General features: G+C 56.0%; 1 protein-coding gene across 1 annotated transcript in view; it reads left to right on the top strand.

Moving 5' to 3' along the window:
• Positions 1-15,299, top strand: part of KIF6 (kinesin family member 6) — a 389,490-nt gene extending 374,191 nt beyond the window's left edge. The window contains exons 19-22 of the mRNA XM_028161152.2: positions 2,573-2,670; positions 8,407-8,496; positions 9,873-9,979; positions 15,115-15,299. Coding sequence (XP_028016953.2) covers positions 2,573-2,670; positions 8,407-8,496; positions 9,873-9,979; positions 15,115-15,299 — 480 coding nt within the window. The remainder of the gene's footprint in view (positions 1-2,572; positions 2,671-8,406; positions 8,497-9,872; positions 9,980-15,114) is intronic.
• Positions 15,300-21,239: the final 5,940 nt, after the last annotated feature.

The raw sequence follows: 21,239 nt of genomic DNA, 5'->3' as shown, positions 1-21,239 counted from the left end.
ATTGTTTCCTTGCTCGGTGCCTGTCGCATGGAAAGGTGGGGGATGGAAGGTACACGCCCCAAACCGGTGGATCAAAACGGGGCACGCCACCATTGCATTGTGTGCTGCTCTCCTGTGATAACATATTAACAACACTGATTATTTTTTCTTATTACAATGATATATATTATAAAAATGTTAGAAAATACAGAAAAACACAAAGGAGTAAAAATCACCATAAATAATCCCACCACTTAAGGAAAATCAATATTATCATGTTGGATCATACTATTCTATCACATGTCTACGCATATATATCCATGTTTGTATAAAACTAGAATCGGATTGTTCTCCAGGTGTTGCAAAGGCATTTTTACTTAATTACAGAGCATGACTGCTCTTCCACGTTGTGATTTCTTCGCCAGCATCACACGGATCTGTTTTAACCTCTTTAACTAATCCATTGCTTAATGTTTAGGTCATTTCTAGTATTTCACTGGAAACACATTTGTAGATAAACCTTTGCATATTTGCTGAACAATTCTTAAAAGTACCCTATCATATAGTGAAGCTAAAATAATCTGGGGGTACGTTAGCTCAGCCTCGGTTCCTGTTGTCCTCGGGCTCCCTGGCCGTGGTGCAGGGCGGGACGACATGCACATGGCCGTGTCACCTGCACAGCTGGCAGGCCCGCAGGGACCATCTGACGGACAATGGAACTGACCCAAAGAAGCTATTTGCCCTGACAGCCAGGCAGCAGCTCCCAACATGTTACCAAGTGGCCATGGGGGCCAATAATAGGAAAAACTATTTAGATAAAATTAAACACACATGATGACAAAAAAAAACCAACAAACACAATAACAATAAGACTGAAACACAGTTCTCAAAGTATTTTTAAAGCAAGGTTATGGTATAATAATATGTACAGCACTTTACAAATGCATTCATGAATAAGGTCTAGGGCAGGCCTGATACTTACTATAATTTCTAAGAAATGATGACCACAACATTTCAAGAGTTCTGTAACTGTAATGCGATACGATGATCTCTGTGATTTGTACTGGTGATGAAGTCGCTGGTACTGCTAATATGATGGTGGTTTGTTGTCTACACTTATCATTGGAAAAAATGCTAAATTTCAGGTAGAAGTTGGGAAAAATAAAGATGTAATTGGTTCCCATCCATGTTCACGGTGCTCCTGGATCTGCCTGTTCCCCAGGAAAGACCCCATCCTGGTTCCTCATCAGGAGTGAGGCGTCAGCCACTGCAGCACCCAAGGGGGCTCCATGGCTGAACAGGGGTGAGGGACATCCCATGTGACTCAGGAGGTGTCCAGGCCGGCTGACAGGGTCCGACAGTCTATGACTTACAGAGACAGTGGAAGCCAGGGAGCCAAGGTGTCAACTCCGTGGGTCCTCTGTCCACAGACGTCACTCAAACAAAAGGGGCCGGGTGACCGCAGCAGGGATGATGGGCACCCTGTTGCCAGGAACTGGCTCTGAGCAGTTTCATAGCCTGCAATGTACCCAGGTGGGCGAGGCCAACGCCTTAAACCTCAGCAGGACGTGGGAGGCTCTGAGAAACTCCCAAGACAGTGTCCTGGGGGACAGGGAGGAAGTGGGAAGTGCCCTCTGCTCTCGTGCTTGGGTAGCATCACGGGCACCCTGCCAGGGCCCAGATGAGCCGCAGCCGGAGTCCTCCCAGGAGCCCTGAGTGCAGACGCGCGGCTCCAGGGCTCGCGGTGGAGCTGTTCCCCGCACGAGGTGCTCGGTGGCGTCCTCCCGACTCTGGCCACATCTCCCGTGACTGGGGATGCAAAACCAGAAAGGACTTCAGAGAACTGTCAGATCACATTTTATTTTATTTTTTAATATATTTTATTGATTTCAGAGAGGAAGGGAGAGGGGGATAGAGATAGAAACATCAATGATGAGAGAGAATCATTGATGGGCTGCCTCCTGCATGCCCCACACTGGGGATCGAACCCGCAACCTGAGCATGTGCCCTGACCGGGAATCGAACCGTGATCTCCTGGTTCACAGGTTGGCGCTCAACCACTGAGCCACGCCAGACAAGCAGTTCCCATTTTAAACATTGTTTGCTAACTGCAGGAAGCACTACGTGCTCAATTTGGAAAACTTAGCTCAGCTCACAGACTGCCTGTACCCCGCCTTCCACAGGTGATACTTAGGTGCCGGTCCACTACAGTCATTCCTGTGTCTACATTTTATATTCATAAACACCAACTTCATAGCTAGTTCTTTCCCCTTAAGAACTAAGTCAGGGCCGAAACTGGTTTGGCTCAGTGGGTAGAGCGTCGGCCTGGGGACTGAAAGGTCCCAGGTTCAATTCCGGTCAGGGGCATGTACCTTGGTTGCGGGCACGTCCCCAGTGGGGGGTGTGCAAGAGGCAGCTGATCGATATTTCTCTCTCATCGATGTTTCTGACTCTCTATCCCTCTCTCTTCCTCTCTGTAAAAAATCAATAAAATATATTTAAAAAAAAAAAAAAAAGAAAAAAGAACTAAGTCAGGGCCATTTTCCCATCATCAGACTCAGGCTAACACGGTGCAACGCTGCTTGGCCCACAGGTGGAGTCTCCCGCAGGGAACTCACTCAGTCACACGCAGCCGCTGCCCCCCAGGCCCGGATCCCAGCACGAGAGGCCCCCGCTTCTCTCTAACCAAAGGTAAGGGGAGAGCTTGGCTGACAGGGTTGGGGCGCCCCGAAACGGCTCCCCACTGTCCTCCTTGCTGCCGGCTGCTCTGAGGTCTCTGTGGGAGGAGCAGTCACTCTGTTAAATCACATGTCCACTCCAGGCAGTGGCTTCCTGGCTTGTTTGGGGGCTTCCCCCCCTCCCCCCCCGCCCCGCCCACCCAGTCCTTCCCCAGCTCTGACGCTGCAGACCCACTGCCATGGCAACAAGAGAGCCCTTGACCACACAGGCCCTGGTCCAGCACCTGAGCAGGGAGAGGGGTCGGCAGTGGGAGGGCAGGGTGGTGGGGAGAGTGGGTGTTGGTGGCAGGGCAGAGGGTAGTCAGCCTGCCAGACGCTGGGAGCTCTGGTAAAAAGCTGGGAAGACAGATGCGGCGGCGCCCTGAGGGTGAGGACGGCCCAGAGCCAGCCTCCCCACACACCGCCTTTGAGGGCAGGTTTCTTCTCACGCCACCCAAGGCATTATCTCTCCATCCCCACAGCTCAGGCAATAGAGCCAGTGCCGTGTGCCCCGGCCACCTGCAGCCCCAGGCAGATAGCACCCCTGCAGCAGAGGCCAGGCGGGGGTGCGGGGGGAGGAGGGCTCGCTCCGCCCGCTGGGAGTGGACCTGTGACAGCGTGAAGGGCAGCAGAGCTCTCTCTCATTGGGGAGAGTTGGGGGAGGGGCTGTCAGACAGTCCCCGTGATGGGATGGGACTGGATGGCACTCCACCTCTGGCCTTCTTCTCAGTAACCCAAACCCCAGTCATGTTGTGAGGAAAACAGCAAGTCCCGTGGAGGGGCGTCCTCCAGGACCCCCTACCCCCCTCTCCGCCCGCCCCCCCCCCCCCCCACCAGCAGTCCTCCTCAGAGCTGGCAAGGAGACAGCCACAGACACGAGGAGCCTGAGCAGATGCGGCGACTAGAACCGTGATGTGCTTTCCCGGATGGGACCCTGGGCCAGAAAGCACATTCCAACAAAGAACTGAGAAAATCTGCCCTGGCCAGTGTGGCTCAGTGGTTGAGCCTCAACTCATGAACCAAGAGGTCACCAGTTCAATTCCCAGTCAGGGCACATGCCCGGGTTTCTGGCTCCATCCCCAGTAGGGGGCATGTGAGAGGCAGCTAATCAATGATTCTCTCTCATCATTGATGTTTCTCTCTCTCTCTCCCTCTCCTTTCCATCTGTCCATCTCTTCTTTCCATCTGACCTCCAAGGAGTCCCCCCAGTTGAGACTTCCCCAATGGGTATGCTGAATCCTCCTCATAGCTCCTCCCAGCAGCGGGCCCTGGGCAAGCCAGCTCCCTCTTTGGGATTCCCTCTCTCTGTAAGATGCATCAGGGTCCCTTCGACACTGTTGTTCTATGAACAGATGACTGTCCCAGTGCCACCAAGGAGCCGCTGGAGCGAGAGAGCGAGTGCGCCGGCTGTCTGCACCCGAGTCCAGCACGGCTGCTGCTGATGGACTTGGCGGGCAGGGCCACTCCTCCGCTCCTCGGGCTCTGGAATAAACCCGATTCCGTCACCTCCTGAGGATGCGCAGAGCCTGCCGGCTGCACACACTAAATTCACAACTCTGAATGGCCACCCAGGAGGTCTAATTGATATAAATATTGCTTATTAATCCTTATTACGAAAGATAATAAGTTCTGGTGGCTGGTATGTTCTCTCCAGAACAAGTATCAACATGAGAAATGAATTCAGTGTCAGGCTGCTTGGTCAGGAGAGGGAGCAAAAGTAATTTGTAACATGAGGGATCAGAAACCAGGCTATGGCATCGGTGCCACCAGGGCAGCTTAGGGACCAGAGGAGTCATTCCCTCAGCAGCCCCAGCCTTCGCATCATGCATGCTCCTGCCTGAGCTGGCCGTGGCAACGGGCTGGGCGTCTGGACTGCAGGGCCTTCTCCACCACGGTGTGATCACCACGCCCTTCTGCCCAGCCCACATCCAGCTCTGCCCCTTCCATCCACTCCCCACCTCCACAGTTTGGCACCTGTGAACACTCCCTGGCATCTTAGAACAGGCTCCGCTGGGAAACCATTGAGTCAATGATGCATTTGTGTGTCAATGACTTGGTCTTGTAAGGTTTGCTACAGCTTCCAAGCTGACCTGGACCCTTCTCTTCTTCTCTCCTAACTCTCCCTCCACCCCCACCCACACCAAGAACTTCAGTTCCAGCCCTGAGAATTGGCCTCTGTTCCCTAAAGAAGAGCATGCAGAGCCTGCCACCTTGTGGCTGCCTCTGGTCCTGCAGCTGCCTTCCAGCTGGCCCACATACTCAGTGGAGAGGCTCTGGGATGCTGGGAAATACCAGTAAGCAGCCTGGGCTCTGATTTCCTTCCCTGCTTGCTTGGCCCACCGCCCTGAACCTGTGGAGGCAGGCCCAGGCGAGAAGCCCTGCTGCTGGGAGAGGCGGGAGAGGCTGAAGGCTGCAGCGGAGGCAGAGGATGCACTCCTGGGTGGGACCGCAGGTTGTCAGGCCTGTGGAGTTCCTTGGACTCCGTGCAGACGTGGCAGAGCTGGTGCACCTGTCTCGAACCCTGGCCTGCCTCGGCCTGAGTGTTCCCGTCTGTGAAAGGAGGGTTCTGACCAGGAGACTTTTCAGGCCTCTTCCAGCTCTGACGTGTGTGTAGGCAGGACCCTCCCAAGGCCAGAGAGAGGACCCCGTCCTGACCCTGACATCTGGACAAGCTTTTGCCTCCGGCCCTTTATCTCCAAGGGGGTGCTCCTGGGATCTGCTATTTGCAACCAGGAACCCAAGGCCAGGCCAATATACCAGGCAGCCTAGTAAAATGGGCAAATTGCATGTGCGTGAGCTGTTGGATCTGACGCCTCACTCAGGAAGTACAGTGCTGGTCAGCTGGGGCCACCCAAGGGCAGTTGGTGTGGCCAGGGATAAGCCACGCGTCCCCAGTGTGCTCCCCCCGAACACCAGAGGAGGTTCCAGCTAATAAAGCATCGTGGCGAGAGCAGGGATTCCGGAACCTTCGAGAGCCATGACTGGGTCCAGATTCGACACTGACCAGCTGGATAACTTTTAGAATTTTTTAAACTTCTCTAAGCCTCCGTTTTCTCATGTATACAATGGGAATGATGAGGCTACTGGGAGAATTAAGTAGCACAACGTTTGCAGAGCACATTCCCAGGACCTGGTGTGCAGACGGTGTCTATGAGTGACAATTGTGATCTTCGTTGTTTTTGTTCAACTTGCATACCCAATACACGCAACGCTCCAATATGAAGATTCATGTATAAGCCATCGTTAGGGGCTGAATGTTTGTGTCCCCCCCCCAAAAAAAAAAAATCCATAGGTTGAAACTCTAACCTCCCTGTGATGGTATTTGGAGAATGGGGGTCTTTGGGAGGTGGTTAGATCATAAGGGTGGAGCCCTCATGAATGAGATCAGCGCCCTTACAAGAGGAGGCCAGAGAGCCCGCTCACGCCCTTTCCATGGAAGGACACAATGCAAAGTCAGCAGTCTGAAACCCAGAGAGGGCTCTCACCAGAACCCGGCCCTGCCAGCACCTGGACCTCAGGCTTCCAGCCTCCAGAACCGCGAGAGATGAATTCCCATTGTTTATAAGCCCCCCGGCCTGTGGCACGCGGTTATGGCAGCCTGCCCTGACTCAGACAGGAATGGGTACCAGAAGTGGTGCTGCTACAGCAAATACCAAAAAGTGCTGAAGCCACTGTGGAACCAGGTGATGGGTCGAGGCTGGAAAGCGTTGAAGTGCACACCAGAAGAAGCCAAGATTGTCGTAAAGGGACTTTTAAAGGCAATTCCGGGGAGGGCTCATAATGGACAGAGAAGAGCTGTGGAGAAAGCTTCCGTCTCTTAGAGGAGACAGACTGTTGGTAGAAATTGGATAGTAAAGGCCATTCTGATGAGGTCTCGGGCAGAAATGAGGAGTGTGCTGTTTGAAGAAAAGGCAGTCCTAGTAATACGGTGGCAAAGAACTCGGCTGAGCTGTGTTCATGCTCCAGTGTTTGTGGAAGGTCCAGTTTACAGGTGATGAAACTGGATATTAGCCAAGGAGATTTCTAGGCAAAGTGTGGAAGGAATGGCTTGGCCCCTCCTGACTGCTTAGAGTGAAATTTAAGAGTCATGACTTGAAGGTGACCTTATTAAAGCAAAAGTGACTAGAATGTACAGATCTGGGGACTCCTCCGCCTGTCCATACTACAAAAACTAAGGAAGCATCTCCAGAAGAGAACCCCAGGGTGTGGCCTGAGGGACCACAAGGAGATGAGTGTGGGTGTGAACTGGGGATGGATCGGGGCCCCACCAGGAGCACTGACAGTGTGAGCTGAGGAGGAGGGGCAGGGATGGGACAAAGCAGGCTGCTGGACTTCCCGGATTTTACAGGATGTCACCACAACGCTATTCTGCCGTGAACACCCACCGTTCTTCCAGCAAGAGGAGAGTGACCCCAAAGGCCATTCAGAGAGCCTCAGGCTGCCCCTCCGTTTCAAAAGGAGGGCCCACCGGCTTGCTTTCCACAGGCCAAAGCTGGGGGGAGAGGAGGGACACCCAGCAGAACCTTGAGGGCATGACCTCTGCCCAGCAGAGCCTGGCTGATCACCCCAGTGGGACCGAAGGGCAGATCATCAAGCCGAAGAGGATTATGGTTGAGCCTTAAGATCTCCTGGTGTTGGCTTTTCGAGGATTTAGCCTCCCTTGGGACCCATCACCTTCCTTGTTTCCTGTTCTCCCTGTTGGAAGGGGAACGCCTATGCTGGGCCTGGCCCTGAACTGTGTCTTAGAGGCATGCAGCTGGTCTGGATTCGCAGGTTCACAGCTGGAGGGCAGCTTTGCCTCAGGATGAATCAAGAATACCTCTTGTCTCACCCAGAGCTGATTAAATGCGATTCCGATGAGACTTTGGACTTTAGGCTCAGTGTTGATGCTGGAACAAGCTAACACTGGGGGAGGGGGTGGGCTGGTGGGATGGAATGAGGACATGAATTGGGGGCACCGGGGATGGGATGTTATAGACGAATGTGCCTCCCAAACTGTATGTTGAAACCTAATCCCCAATGTGATGGTACTTGGAGGTGGGGCCTTTGGGAGGTGATTAGGCCCTGAGGGTGCAGGCCTCGTGAATGAGATCAGTGCCCTGATGAGAGGCCAGAAAGCTGCTCACTCTCTTCCCCCCACGTGAGGACACAGTGAAGAGGCTCTCACAGAAACCCGCCCCGCTGGCACCCTGAACTCAGACTCCCCGCCTCCAGAACTGAGAAATAACTTCCTGTTGCTTAAGTCCCTCCCCTCTGCCCACCCCCCCGGGCTGTGGTTTTCTGTTCTGGAAGCCTGACCTGACTAGGACGTTCACTACAGAGGGTTCTTGGCTCCTGGCCTAGTCCCCTCGGGCTGCCCTAACCAAACACCCTACAGAAATGCATTATTTCTCAGTCTGGAGGCTGAATCAGAGTCTGCGGAGAGCCCGGTTCCTTGCTGTGTCTTCACATGGTAGCAAGAGCTCTGGTCTCTCTTTGTCTTCTTATAAGGACACCCATCGCATGTTGGGGACCCACCCTCATAATGTCATCCAAACCTCCCAAAGACCCCATTGCAAACATCACCATACTGGGGCTTAGAGCTTCAATATAAGAATGTCGAGGAGACACAAAGATTCGGTCCATACAGCTCATAACTACAGACCCAGAGTTTGTTTCTCTCTGGCAAACCTCTTCCCCTACCTTCTCCTTTGTGGGTTTGGTTTTACAGCAGCGTGAATGCCAGGAAAATCCTGCCCTCGCCTCGCCCCATCCCGCCCAGCCCGAAACAGACGGACGCTCGTGCCTCCCTGGACGACAGGTCTGTGATCTCCCTCTCACGCCTGGGACTGCCCCAACTGTAGGCCAATTGGGTGGAAACCATCAGTCTGCCTCCCCCACAGCCTGAGGAGCCCCTTGTCCAGTGGCCGCACACAGAGCCCAGGGCTGGCCTCCGCTCTGGCACCTGAATCCCCGGGATCGCTCACAGATGCCGCCCGGCACCGGGGTTTCCTCCCAGGGTCGCTGGGGCCCTGTATGGATGCTTCCTGTCTCCTGCGAATAGATGCCCGTGGGGCCATTAAAGGAAAGAAGAGCCAGCCCAGGGACCATCCCTATGTGGGCCGCGAGCCCCCGCAGAGTCCCCAGGCAGGGAGGAGAGAGTTGGCATGCCTGGCCTCCGTCCTGTGAGCCATTCATTTGAGGCCTCTCCCTGGCGCCTGAACACAGTGGATCAGGCCAGGCCTCTCCCAACGCCCACTCTATGCCCTCTGACTAGAAGGCCGCCACGCCCTTCTTCATCTGGCAGGTGCCACTCTTCGCCCAAAGTGTCCCAGGGTGAACTCCACCGGGGTCCTCCCTGTCCCCAGAGAGAACAGACAGCTCCCCCCACCCAGCTCACTGCCCCCCTGCTGTGACTCTGCCTTAGCACTTCTGGCTGAGTTGCAGCTGGAATGCTGACAAACGACTGACTACTTGTGATCATGAACACCTTATTACACACAGGAGGGAGTGGGGACTGTCACCTGCTGTGGAGGGACAGGTGTGCGGGTGGAAGCTTGGCAAAGCCAGGAGAGCACGTTGCTCTGAATTTTCTTAAGGGAGGTTTTATGTGGAGAAGTTGGATGGAGAAAGAGGAGGGAGAAGGCCACAGATGTCCCTCCCTTCCTTCCAGTACTTCTTACAAATCTCATTGGCCAGGACCTGGTCACCTGGCCACATAGCTGCAAAGGAACCTGGGAGATGTAGTTTTTAGCTGTGCAGCTTACTTAGCTAAATATTATGGCTCTGTTTTTAAGGAGAGAGGGGAGAATAGTTATCTCTGCCTCAGGAACAACTGGCTAAGCTGTGGTGGGGATGGGGACACACTGGGGAGACATCCCAAGGCATATGACATCTAAATTGGGTGCTGAAGGAGCTAGGTCCCAGGTCAAATGGGCTTTGTTGGGGTAAGCTGGGGAACGAGGGAAGAGGGGCTGTGATGAAGGCTGGAGAAGGTGGTGAGGACATGACACATTTGCATGCAAAGGTTTGCTGTGGCTGCTGCACAGGTAAGGGGGAGGGGGTGAGGAGGAGGCAATTTGTCCTCATGGCCTCCTGGGTGACATCGAGTTATTGAAAACGGAGAAGCACTTGGGAAAGGTAAGCGCCAAGTCCAAATACAAGGTGCAGTAAAGTGTGGCATGTGGTTGTCCCCAGCATCCCTGAGAGGCGCGCCTCGTCCGTCCCTCTCACCGGAGACAGCCAGACGGATTCCGACATCCTGGCATTCATCAAGGCCAGACAGAACATTCTGCAGAAGAAATGTAAGTGCCCCTTCCTCCAGGGCCACAGGGCCCCCACCCGCTCTGCTCGCCCGGGGAAGGCTGGAGCCAGCAGCGAGGCTGGAGGGAAGCAGGAAACACCCTGCATGGTCCTGAGGCCACGAGACTGGCCTGGCGCTCACCTCCGCGTGCCCAGCCTCTGCATCCTCCTGGAGAAAGCCCCACGGGGCAGCATCAGGAGCCCCCAGACAGGCCAGAGGGTGGGCAGCCTGGCTGCTCCTGCCCGGCTTGGCAGAGCCTCTCCCCTCTTCCAGGTGGTCAGCTCCCTTTGTCCCCTGTCCCCAAAGCCAGCGCTTCCTGGCTCGGTCCTCACCACACAGGAGGTTCTCCTGCAGGTGTGGCCTCGCCAATGAGGTGTCGGTGTAAACAGCACTGGGAGGCCCAGGCCTGGGAACATGGAAGTTATGGAGAAACATGGCCGGTCAGACAACAGGGAGGGAAAGAGCAGGCCCTTCCCGCCTCCCTCGCGGAGCCGCTGTGGACAGGCCTCTCCTCCCGCCGGCCTCTCCCCGAGACCACACCCGGCAGGTTTAGCGTCACTCCCACGTCAGCGGCCTCCTTGGTGGATGAGGCAGACCTGGGCCGTCATGACTGACCCCGGAACTGAGGGCCTGCACTCAGCTTCCTGACTCTCGGCCGTTTGGACAGTAGGAGGTTGGCATGTGGGTGCAGCATCCCAAGGAAAGGGTGGCCTTTGCCGTGTTGTGCCCACTTACGTCCCATCTTCACTGGTAGGGTCAGCACCATGGGCACCTGGCCAGGTCCTGTCTGAGACCTCAGAGTCGGCTCTGCCAGCAACCTACTGGGGCACCGTGACCTCCCCACTGGCTTCCTCTCAGCCTCAGTTTCCTTGTCTAAAGAGAAGAAGGAAAAATTGAATTTGGATTCAGTGATCTCTGAGGCCCCATCTATTCTCCATATACTCTAACGACACATATCGGACACTGAATAGTTTGCACAGCCAGTCGGTGAATGAACACGGTAGTTATTGGGCATCTCCTGTGTGCCAGGCACTGTACCAGGGCTGGGCCCTGGCAGTGAACAAGACAGAGTGCCCTCGCCCTAACTGACTTTGCTCAGTGGATAGAGCATCTGCCTGTGGACTGAAGGATCCCGGGTTCGATTCTGGTCTAGGGCACATGCCCGGGTTGCAGGCTCCATTCCCAGTAGGGGGCGTGCAGGAGGCAGCCAATCTATGATTCTCTCTCATCATTCTAGGTCTCTCTCCCTCTGCCTTCCTCTCTGAAATCAATAAAAATATGTTATAAAAAGAAAAAGACAGAGTGCTCCTGACATTCCAGAAAGAGAGAGGAGACTGATGAACACACCAACTAGCACCTAGATCCTGTGAGGTGCAGACGAGTGCTAGGAACCAGCCAAATGCACATTGTTGCAGAGAGTAACGGGGAGGCTGCTCTTCGCTGGGTGGTGGGGTGGGGGAGTGGGGAGGCTCCCTGCGGAAAGAGCTTTACCCTGACAGCTGAACAATGAGAAGGGAGTAGTGAGGTGCTCTCGAGTGAGCCGTCCCAGCAGAGAAGCAGAAATGAAGAGCGCCGAAGGGAAGGAGCTTGGCTTGGCCACGGGTGGCTGGAGGTGAGCGAGGCAGCAGGGCCAGATCCAGGGTCCGTGTGGGGGCCTGCTTCTATCGCCGGTGCAGGGGGAGGTCTCTGAGGGTGTGCGCGGCGGGGCGTGACTGCTGCTTTGGAAAGTCACTCTGGCTGTCGTGCGGAGCCTGGGTTAGAGGGCCAGGAGGAGCGATTGTCAGGCGCCTGGGAAGGTCCAGGCCAGGGTGAGGGCAACCTGGACTCACAGCGGACTGGACGTGGGTGGGAGGGAGGGAGGGGAGCCTGGGGAACCCAGGCTTCTGATCTGAGCAGCCAACAGGACAGTGGTACCATTTTCCCAGCTAGAGAGGCAGGGGGGTCTGGAGGACGTCGGAGCTCCGGTTGGCCCATTCAGAGTTCAGATGGGTGTGCGTGCCCAGAGGAGATGAGAAGGCGGCTGCACTTGGGGCTGGAGCCCAGCGGGAGGTCTGGGAGGTGTGGAAAGCGGGGCACTGCACTGCGTAAAATTCCTCGTTGCTGACAACAGACCCCAGGCACGATGACATTTAGAGGTGCAGCCAGAGACACTGAGAAGGCTCACGGCGAGGCAGGCCCCACTGGCTGAGTGAGTGACGCCTCAGGCAGGTCCCAGGAGAGTGAGCTCCCAGGGGGACGGGCCGTGGAGCCCAGAGCTGCTGCGAGTCAGCAGGCGCAGCACGGGGACCACTGGCCAGGGCGTGTCCAGGTGGCCCTGGCCTCAGTGTCCTGGCCCAGCGCCCTTCTGGGCGGGGCTGGGAGCGTGAAAGCCCAGGTGGTGGCAGTGGTGGAGGAGGGGGGGGAGGGGAAAAAGCAGAGACAGTGAGTGAAGTGGTTACGAAGGACGACATGGACCAGAGGGCCAGACAGCAGGGGAAATTCTCTGAGGAGGTGCAGGATGCAGAGTGTGGGCCATAAGTGGAGAAAGGACTGGGTTTGGGGACAGGGAGGTCCCTCCCCAGAACAATTCATAAAATCCAGCTGTCGTTTCTCCGGTCAAGCAGTCCTGGAGTGAGGAGCCATGTCTTAAGTCACGTTTACTCGGCGTTTGTACACATGACAGAGACTCTTCCTCCAACCCTCTCGGAAGAGAAGAGCCGAGCCCACGGCCGGGGTCAGGATAGCGTCTCCCTGGAGCCCAGTGCCCAGGCGGCGCGGAAGCTGGGCTGCCGGGCGAAACACGGGCTAAAATGTGTGCGGCACGTTACCAGTTACGCATTCTGTGTACATTCTTCCATCCGAGGCTTTCAACACTCCTGTAAGGCAGACGGAGCCCTTTGACAGGTGAGGAAACTGAGGCAATCAGATGCCGAATCATTTGCCCGAGAGCAGTGGTTTTCTGCCCTCCCCTGGGCCTGCCGTCCTGCAAAGCCGCTCTGCTGGCCCCTGGGCCTCCACCGCCCTGCAGCTGGGAGCTTTGTTCTCCCAGCAAACAGCAGCCTGGAAGTCATTCATCAAAACAAACGAGTTCGAGGGTTCAATTTTCATTCTTAAGGGAAGAAAAACAACCCTGGATTCTCAGTGACCATGGGGCCGAAGGAAGCTGAGACAGGATGACAGAGGTCCCTCTCCGGCCAGGTCGGCCGACAGGCCAGCAGGTGCCGCCTCCGTGGACGCGGCTGATGGCCCAGGTCCCACCGCACAGCACTTTCTACGCAGCCCACTCATCAGCCTCCCTGTCAGGCAAACACGCAGGCCAGGCCAGGCGCCCTCCCGGCCAAAGCAAACACGTCCCTCTCGCCGGCTCCCTCTGCCCTCAGTTTAGGGGCCCGTCTGTCTGGGCATCTCCGGAGTGCTCATTATGGGGGATTTGTGACTGCGGGCCGGGAGCAGGAGCCCAGGGAGGGTGATTTAACATAAGTCTCCCGCGGGCTCTCAGACCTCAGCCAGGGCCGGCGAATCGATTTGATTTAGGATTCACGGAAAGCTGTGGAACGTTTCAATCCCTGCCGGGGGCACCTGCGGACAGGTGCACATTCCCCGGAGGAGGCGTTAGTCACCCGTGGTGTCAGATCTGCTGCTTCCAACTACCAAGGACGGCTTTAAAATCCGAGGAGATGAGGTTAAATCCTTTCTAGAGTGTGATTCTTTCCCAACTGCCTTAACCCCGAGTTTGGAAGTGTTTCCCGCTGGACAGGAACCGCGGTGTGACCCCCGCTGGTGCCTGGAAGGGCTCAGTCTGAGTGCCTCAGTGTCCCCACCGCCCGCGCCACCGTCTCCACCCTGGGGAACCTCCAGCTCCCTCTCTCCTTTGCTCTGGAACCTTCCCCATGGAAAAGCAAGAACATGGAACTGAGAGGGAAGAGACTGAAATACAAAGGCCATCGCCGCCCATGTGACCTCAGCAGCCTCCCTCTCACCTGTCAGGGTCAGATTCCACCTTTGCCCCGTGGGCAGCGTCTCCTGAATAATGTTCGTAGTCGCGGGGAGCTGAGCTGGGGTGGCCTGTGTGCTGAGACCTGGTCCACACGGCGAGGTGCAGCTTTTTTTAATTATTATTATTGATTTCAGAGAGGAAGGGAGAGAAGAGAGAGATAGAAACATCAATGATGAGAGAGAATCATTGATCAGCTGCCTCCTGCACACCCCCACTGGGGATCGAGCCAGCAACCCGGGCATGTGCCCTTGACCGGAATCGAACCCAGGACCCTTCATCCGCAGGCTGATGCTCTATCCACTGAGCCAAACCAGCTAGGGTGGAGCGGCTTTTTTAGGGGGTTATCTGTAGCAGCGCCCTCCATTCCAGGAACCCACAGCCACAAAATCTAACAGAGAGGGACAGCTCCATCCCTTACTGGGCTCACACAGTAAAGCATGCCCTGCACACGGCGCCTTTACCTGGGGCTGTGGTCTGTCTTTGTGAGGAACCATCTTGGAGGACGTGCCCTCTGAGCCAGCCTGTGGCGTTTCTTCTCCACGGCCCAGTCACCACGGCCCAGTCTGTGGGGCAGTCACGGTCCTGGGTGGGAGCTGGCTCAGCCTCCGCTCCTGGCCCCCTGCTTGTCAGTGTGGAGAGGAAGCATCAGTCTGGCGACCCGGCCCCGTACCCGCCCCCGCCAGTCCTTGGAACAGAGGAAAGCAGTGGGTCTCGGCACTGGCTGCCCATCGGAGTCACCTGGCCCACCCGGACACTCTGATTTAAGCTGCCCCAGGGGTGGCCCGGGCATCGGTTCCCAACGCACAGCCGAGCTGGGAACCAGGGGCAGAGCGACTGGGACACGCACCTGCGTGGGCTCGGCTGTGCCTGCCAGTCCTCGTTCCTTCACTTAGGACAGCCGGTTTGCTTTAAAAATAGAGACCAGCTGGGTGAGCAGTGAGGCCGGCCGGGTGCTGCACACAGAATTAGACCCGAGGGACCGAGGGCTCAGCACCTTGAATTGTTCCCAACCTCGCCCTCCCAGCTTCCCCCACAGTTCGTGTGTCACGGAGAACTGCGGATTCTTCCACAGCGGCGTCAAGCAGGCCACACCCCGCTCCCCACCCACTGCAGGTCCCCGCTGCCGCTGCCTCACCCCTCAATCGCTCTGCCTGCTGCAGGTTTCTCCAAACACTGTGTCATTACTCCGCCCAAGAATCTTCAGAAATTCCCTTTTGCTCCTATCATGAGAGCAAAACTTCAAGCAGATAAACTAGCTGCGTGTCGCTCGTACCAGTTCTCCATGCACTTGAATGTGCCACTGAGTCTAGGGGCTCCCGCTGAAACACGGATTCTGGTCCAGTGAGTCTGGGTGGGGCCCAAGGTTCTGCGCTTCTTGGCGAGCTCCCGGGGAGGCCCAGGCTGCTGGTCCCTGGACCACACCTCGAGGAGCCAGGAGCCACGCCCGTCCCTTGCTTTTCCAGGTATTAGGAGAGGAGGAAAGTGAGGCCCAGAGAACTAACACGGTTTTCCCCAAGTCACGGGCGTCACAGATAGGGCACCATCCTGGCTAGAACCCAGGGGCTCTGGTTCTTAATCCAGAGACGCCTTCTCCACGCCCAGCCGTGGGGGGTGACAGGGGGGGCCGCGTGGTCAGAGGAGCCGGCCGGAGCCTACTGAATACCTGGCACAAGGAGCAAGGAGAGGCCCTTGAATGAAGTAGGAGAGCCCGTGAGAGCCCTGGGGCCAAGTGTTGGCTCTGGCCCAGGGCAAAGAGGTTGGGCAGTAACTGAAGCCCCGGGAGCCGGGCACTGAGAGGGGCACTGCCCGAGACCCCCTCGCCCTTCAATCCCAGAGAAGGCGGTGCCCTGCACAGCCTAACCAAGGGCACCTGTCTCCTTTCAGGTTTCCGGTGAGTGTCCAGTAAGAACGAAAGACAGACGACGGCCGCCTCACTCACCCGGCTTCAGAAGTGACCTGCTGGGAGCAGCTAGTGACTTTGATTTCGATGGAGGAGACTGTTTCTTTAGGGCTGTGTCCGGGAGGCTGCCGGGAGGCTGGGGCCACTTTGCTGTGGGCGCTGGAGCTGCTGGCAGGCCGTGCGGGGCCAGGGAGCTGGGGCCGGGCCAGGGCTGCTGCTCACTCACAGACACGAAGTAGCACCAGGCAGTGCAAGGGCTCACATGGGTGGAACGGGGAATAATAGTCATTTCCAGCTATTTACCAGCCTACCCCCTGGCACAGGAACAGGCCGGGCCGTAGGCTGGAGCCAAAGGCAGGGCAGTGGAACGCAGGGCATCGGGATGGCCAGTTCCAGTCTCTCGGCCATCACCCTGATACCCGGCTGACCCGTAGGCAGCATCTGCATGAGCTGTGTCTCCAGGGAGCCACCCACCCTGCCGTCTAAGGACATGGCAGCACCCAGAGCCATGGACAGCTCAGGAGCTCCGTAGTGTGGGCACCCTGGGGTGCTGCAGGATTTGAGCCGCAACTCCCACTCCCCCGGGGAAACAGCTGCCGGGGTCTTGTCTCAGTGGGTCTTGTCTTGTCCTCGTGCGGAGCCTGCGGAGGGTGGGCCAACCCTTAGGCAGCGGCGGGTGGGGGCTGCGGGCAGGAAGCATGAATAGACGGGGAGAGGAATGGCGCCTGGAAATGAAGCTCGCAGAATAAAAGTGCTTGTCCGCTGCTCCTGTTCTCTCCTTCCCAGGGGCTTATTTCCCTCTTCTCGGGACCGGCTGAAAGGGTCATGCAGGAGAAGAGGCGTCCCCGAATTTCAAAGCTGGGCAGGCCCCATGGGCTCCTCTAACCCACACCCTCATTTACATAATCAGGGAACTGAAGCAAAGGGGAGGCCCTGGCTTGTTGATATGTGGCCAGTTAGTGACCAAAGTCCCCTCCTTGGGGGGCTTTCCCTGATCACCCCAACTAGAGGTACCCCTAGTTACCCTCTAACCCATGACTCTGTTTTACTTCCTTCATCACTATCTGATGTATCATCTTTATTTGCTTATATTCTACTAGAGGCCCGGTGCACGAAATTCGTGCACGGAGGGGTGTTGTCCCTCAGCCCAGCCTGTACCCTCTCCAATATGGGACCCCTCAAGGGATGTCCGACTGCCCGTTTAGGCCCGACTGGGATCGGGCCTAAACGGGCAGTCGGACATCCTTCTCACAATCCAGGACTGCTGGCTCCCAACTGCTTGCCTGCCTGCCTTCCTGATTGCCCCTAACTGCTTCTGTCTGCCAGCCTGATCACCCCCTAACCACTCTGCTGCCAGCCTTGTTTGCCCCCAACTTCCCTCCTCTGCCGGCCTGGTCACCCCTAACTGCCCTCTCCTGCAGGGTTGATCACCTCCAACTGCCCTCCCTTGCAGGCCTGGTCCTTCTCAACTGCCCTCCCTTGCAGGCCAGATGCCTCCCAACTGCCCTCTCCTGCTGGCCATCTTGTGGTGGCCATCTTGTGTCCACATGGGGGCAGGATCTTTGACCACATGGGGGCAGCGATATTGTGTGTTGCAGTGATGATCAATCTGTATATTACTCTTTTATTAGATAGGATAGAGGCCTGGTACAGGGGTGGGGGCCAGCTGGTTTGCCCTGAAGGGTGTCCCTGATCAGGTGGGGTTCCCTTGGGGCGTGGGGCGGCCTGAGCGAGGGGGCTGTGGTGGTTTGCAGGCTGGCCACGCCCCCTAGCAACCCAAGCAGAGGTCCTGGTATTTGGAATTTATTTTCCTTCTACAATTGAAACTTTGTAGCCTGGAGCGGAGCCAAGCCTGGGGCTCCCTCCGAGTCTGGCAGCCATTTCTGTTGGGGTTATAATTGAAACTTTGTTGCCTTAAGTGGGTGAGCCCAGGCCAGGGTGTTCGGAAAGCTTTGCTTCTCCTGTTGCCGGCAGCAACCCTGGCCTGCTCTCTCAAGCTCCATTCTGCCACCATTTGTTTGAATTTGTTTACCTTCTATAATTGAAACTTTGTAGCTTGAGTGGAGGCTTAGGCCTAGCAAGGGCAGGAGGAAAGCTTGGCTTCCTCTGTTACCTAGGAAACCTTGCTCTCTGTGGCTGTAGCCATCTTGGTTTGGGTTAATTTGCATGCTCACTCTGATTGGATGGTGGGCGTGGCTTGTGGGTGTGTTGGATGTATGGTCAATTTGCATATTTGTCTATTATTAGGTAGGATGGCCTGCAGCCCCCACCCACAGGGCTAAAAGCTCCCTGACAACAGGGACCTGGCTGCCTTGTGTTCACAGATCCCCAGCAGGAGTCAGTACTCAGTGACTCCTCTTCGGTGGGTGAGTGGGGGGGTCAGAACCCAGAGCCCCTGCTTCTCAGCTGGTGTTGCCCCACGGCTTAGTGCAGTCTCTCTGCTCACTCTGGCTCCCAGTTCAATGGTGCATAGTACCAACTGAGAACTAGACAACACATACATAAAACCATGGCTTTCAGATGTTGGAAAAAGGCAGGAGAGGACATTGATACCCAAAAGAAGAGAATCAAATGAGGAGGCCCTGTGACTATGATGGCCCCAACTCACTACCTGCAGAGTCCAGGCTGCAGTTCAGGAGGGGAGCCAGGTGGTGCCTCGTGGTTGAGGAAATGGAGCTGCAGATCAGGGAGGCCAAGGGAGCTTAAATTTGCAAGAGTGTACCAGAGGTGAGAGAGAGAGAGAGAGAGAGAGAGAGAGAGAGAGAGAGAGAAGGAAGAGAGAGGGGGAGGGGAGGGGAGGGGAGGGAGAGGGGAAAGGAAGAGAGAGGGAGAGGGAGAGGGAGAGGGAGAGGGAGAGGGACAGGGAGAGGGAGAGGGAGAGGGAGAGGGACAGGGACAGGGAGGTGATAATAGAGCTAGAGCTAGAGCTAGAGCTAGAGATAGAGAGCCCTGGCTGGTTTGGCAAAGTGGATAGAGTATTGGCCTGTGGACTGAAGGGTCCCAGGTTCAATCCCAGTCAAGGGCATATGCCCAGGTTGCAGGCTCGATTCCCAGTGGGGGGCATGCAGGAGGTAGCCGATCAATGATTCTCTCTCATCATTGATGTTTCTATCTCTCTCCCTCTCCTTTCCTCTCTGAGACCAATAAAAATATATTTAAGAGAGAGAGAGAGGATAGATAATAGATGTAGATATAGAGAGAGATAGCAGAGAGAGAGCTCTCTCTCTCTCTCTGGAGATCTGAGGAGGGTACTCTTGAGGCTTCAGCCAACTGCTATCCAATGCATACATGTGAGAAAATCACCCAAGACTGGGGACGGAGCCCCAGAAAGGAGGAGGCAGAACACAGAGCTGGGAATAGTTCATGCCCCCAACAGCCCAAGTGGAGAAACCTCCTCACTAAAGGGCCATTGAATACAAAATACAGACGGGGCCACACCGGCCCTCGGTGAAGGCTCTGGCTGCCTAAGGATGAGCAAGCCTCGGAAGAGTCCCGCGTTTCCAGTAAGCTTCCAGCAATTTCCCTGAGTCTCCAAGCAAAACTCAAAAATAGTTCAAAGAATGCAAAATACTCAGCACCTAACAATGTAGAATTCACAATGTCTGGCATCCAATAATAATAAAAAAAAATTACCAGCATGCAAAGACATAGGAAAACATGGTTGAGGAGAAAACAGACCCAGGAAAGACACAGATAACAGATAAGTACATGGGCACTTTTTTAATGCACTGGGCGTGTGCTTAAAACATAGGCAGAATGATGCCGGTTGTAATTCCTCAGCTGTGAACAGGAGCCACTCATCTGGCCATTCTTTCAACAGGATGTGCGACTCCATGCTAAGTTCTGATGAGTTGGAGGTAACAAGACAAAGTGCCAGCCCACTTGGGGCTTAGACTCTAATTAGGGAGCTAATCAAGCAACAAATAAGAGAGTCTGCGCTCAGGAGTGGGGGTCGGGTAGGAAGGGCCTGACCTCACTGTCCCAGGTCAGGGGGTGAGGGCCAGGGCAGGTGAGGAAGGCAAAAGAGAGAGGCTCAGGAATAGGATGGCAGTTGGGGGGTTCCGTGATGGCAGGGGGCCTGGGGATGAGCGGTGGAAGAGGAACCTGGAGCGCGGCAAAGAGGGATCTGTGGGGACTGGAGTCATCTAAGGATATGGGGAAGAGAGTATTTATTCTATGACGTGTTCCAGGGCCACCAGGGCTTTAAGACAGAGGAGGTGTGGAAAGACTGGCTGCGAACGTCGGAAGTTGACAATGTATGTGTAAAACGTGGGAGGGAGGGAATGGCTGTTTCCCGTGTGAAACGCAGCCTCTGGATATGGCCCTGGTGCTTCTCTCCCAGCAAGAGGGGAGGCGGCAACGCTCTCCAGGGCTAGCTCCTTTATTTGGGGCTTCTCTGGCCAAGTGCCAGCCAGCAGGGCTGAGCCAATCTTATGCTCATTGAGCGGGAGCTCGGGGCCAAGAGCAGGCAGAAAGCTGGTCAGGTCCTCCCCCGTCTCCGTTCATTGAACTCCTTGTCTCAGGAAGCAGCTCTGCCCCAGACCAGCTTCCCACCCCTCTGGTCCCAGGTGTGAGATGCTATTATCATCTCCTCTTCTCTGAAATATCTTTTGGGTTTGCCTTTTCCAAAGCCAGGCAAGGGGGACTCTTTCCCCTTTCCCACTTGGAGTCTGTACATGCTCTTCAATAAATCTCCACCTTTGCTATACCATCTTCCGTCCGTGGATTCATTCTTTGACCCCGACGGACAAAGAATCCGGGGAACCATCCTGCCCAGGGGAACACCGTGTGTTCCAGTCCAAAATCCCGTATCAAAGCCAGGCAAGGAGGTCCCCTCCACCATGCCTCAGCGGGCCCCTCCCTCTGAGGCCATCATGGCCAGCAATGTCATCCATGAGGGCCACCCCTGCTCAGACCAGACCCACGTGGGTCTCAGTTTTCTTTTCTCCCCTCAGGGTGCTCTTCAACTCACGCACAGGGGTGACCTGAGGCTCCAAGGTGCTCCAGGACTCGTGCCCTGGAGCTGCCCTGCTGGGGCAGAGCTGGCGATATCTCTGCTGAGCTCCTTGGCCCGTCCAGGCTCCAGGGGGCCAGCCTGGCCAGCCGGTCACTCTGACAGCTGACGGGTGCGGCTGTCCTTCGGCGGCACTGCTCGAGGCTGGGCCACCAGGGTGGCGCCGATGTGCTGCCCTGAGTGGCTCACGGGTAGATGCAGGACAGCGTCTGCTCATGCATTGATTAGGGCAGTGGTCGGCAAACTCATTAGTCAACAGAGCCAAAGATCAACAGTACAACGATTGAAATTTCTTTGGAGAGCCGAAAACCGACTTCTGCGCGTGGGCCACGAAGTTTCAATCGCACTGTACGTGCGCGCCCGCACGTGGT

This window comes from Eptesicus fuscus, chromosome 10 (assembly GCF_027574615.1).
Source record: "Eptesicus fuscus isolate TK198812 chromosome 10, DD_ASM_mEF_20220401, whole genome shotgun sequence".
NCBI lineage: Eukaryota > Metazoa > Chordata > Mammalia > Chiroptera > Vespertilionidae > Eptesicus > Eptesicus fuscus.
Note: the sequence above shows the minus strand (reverse complement) of the source record. Positions and strands in the feature narration are given on the sequence as shown.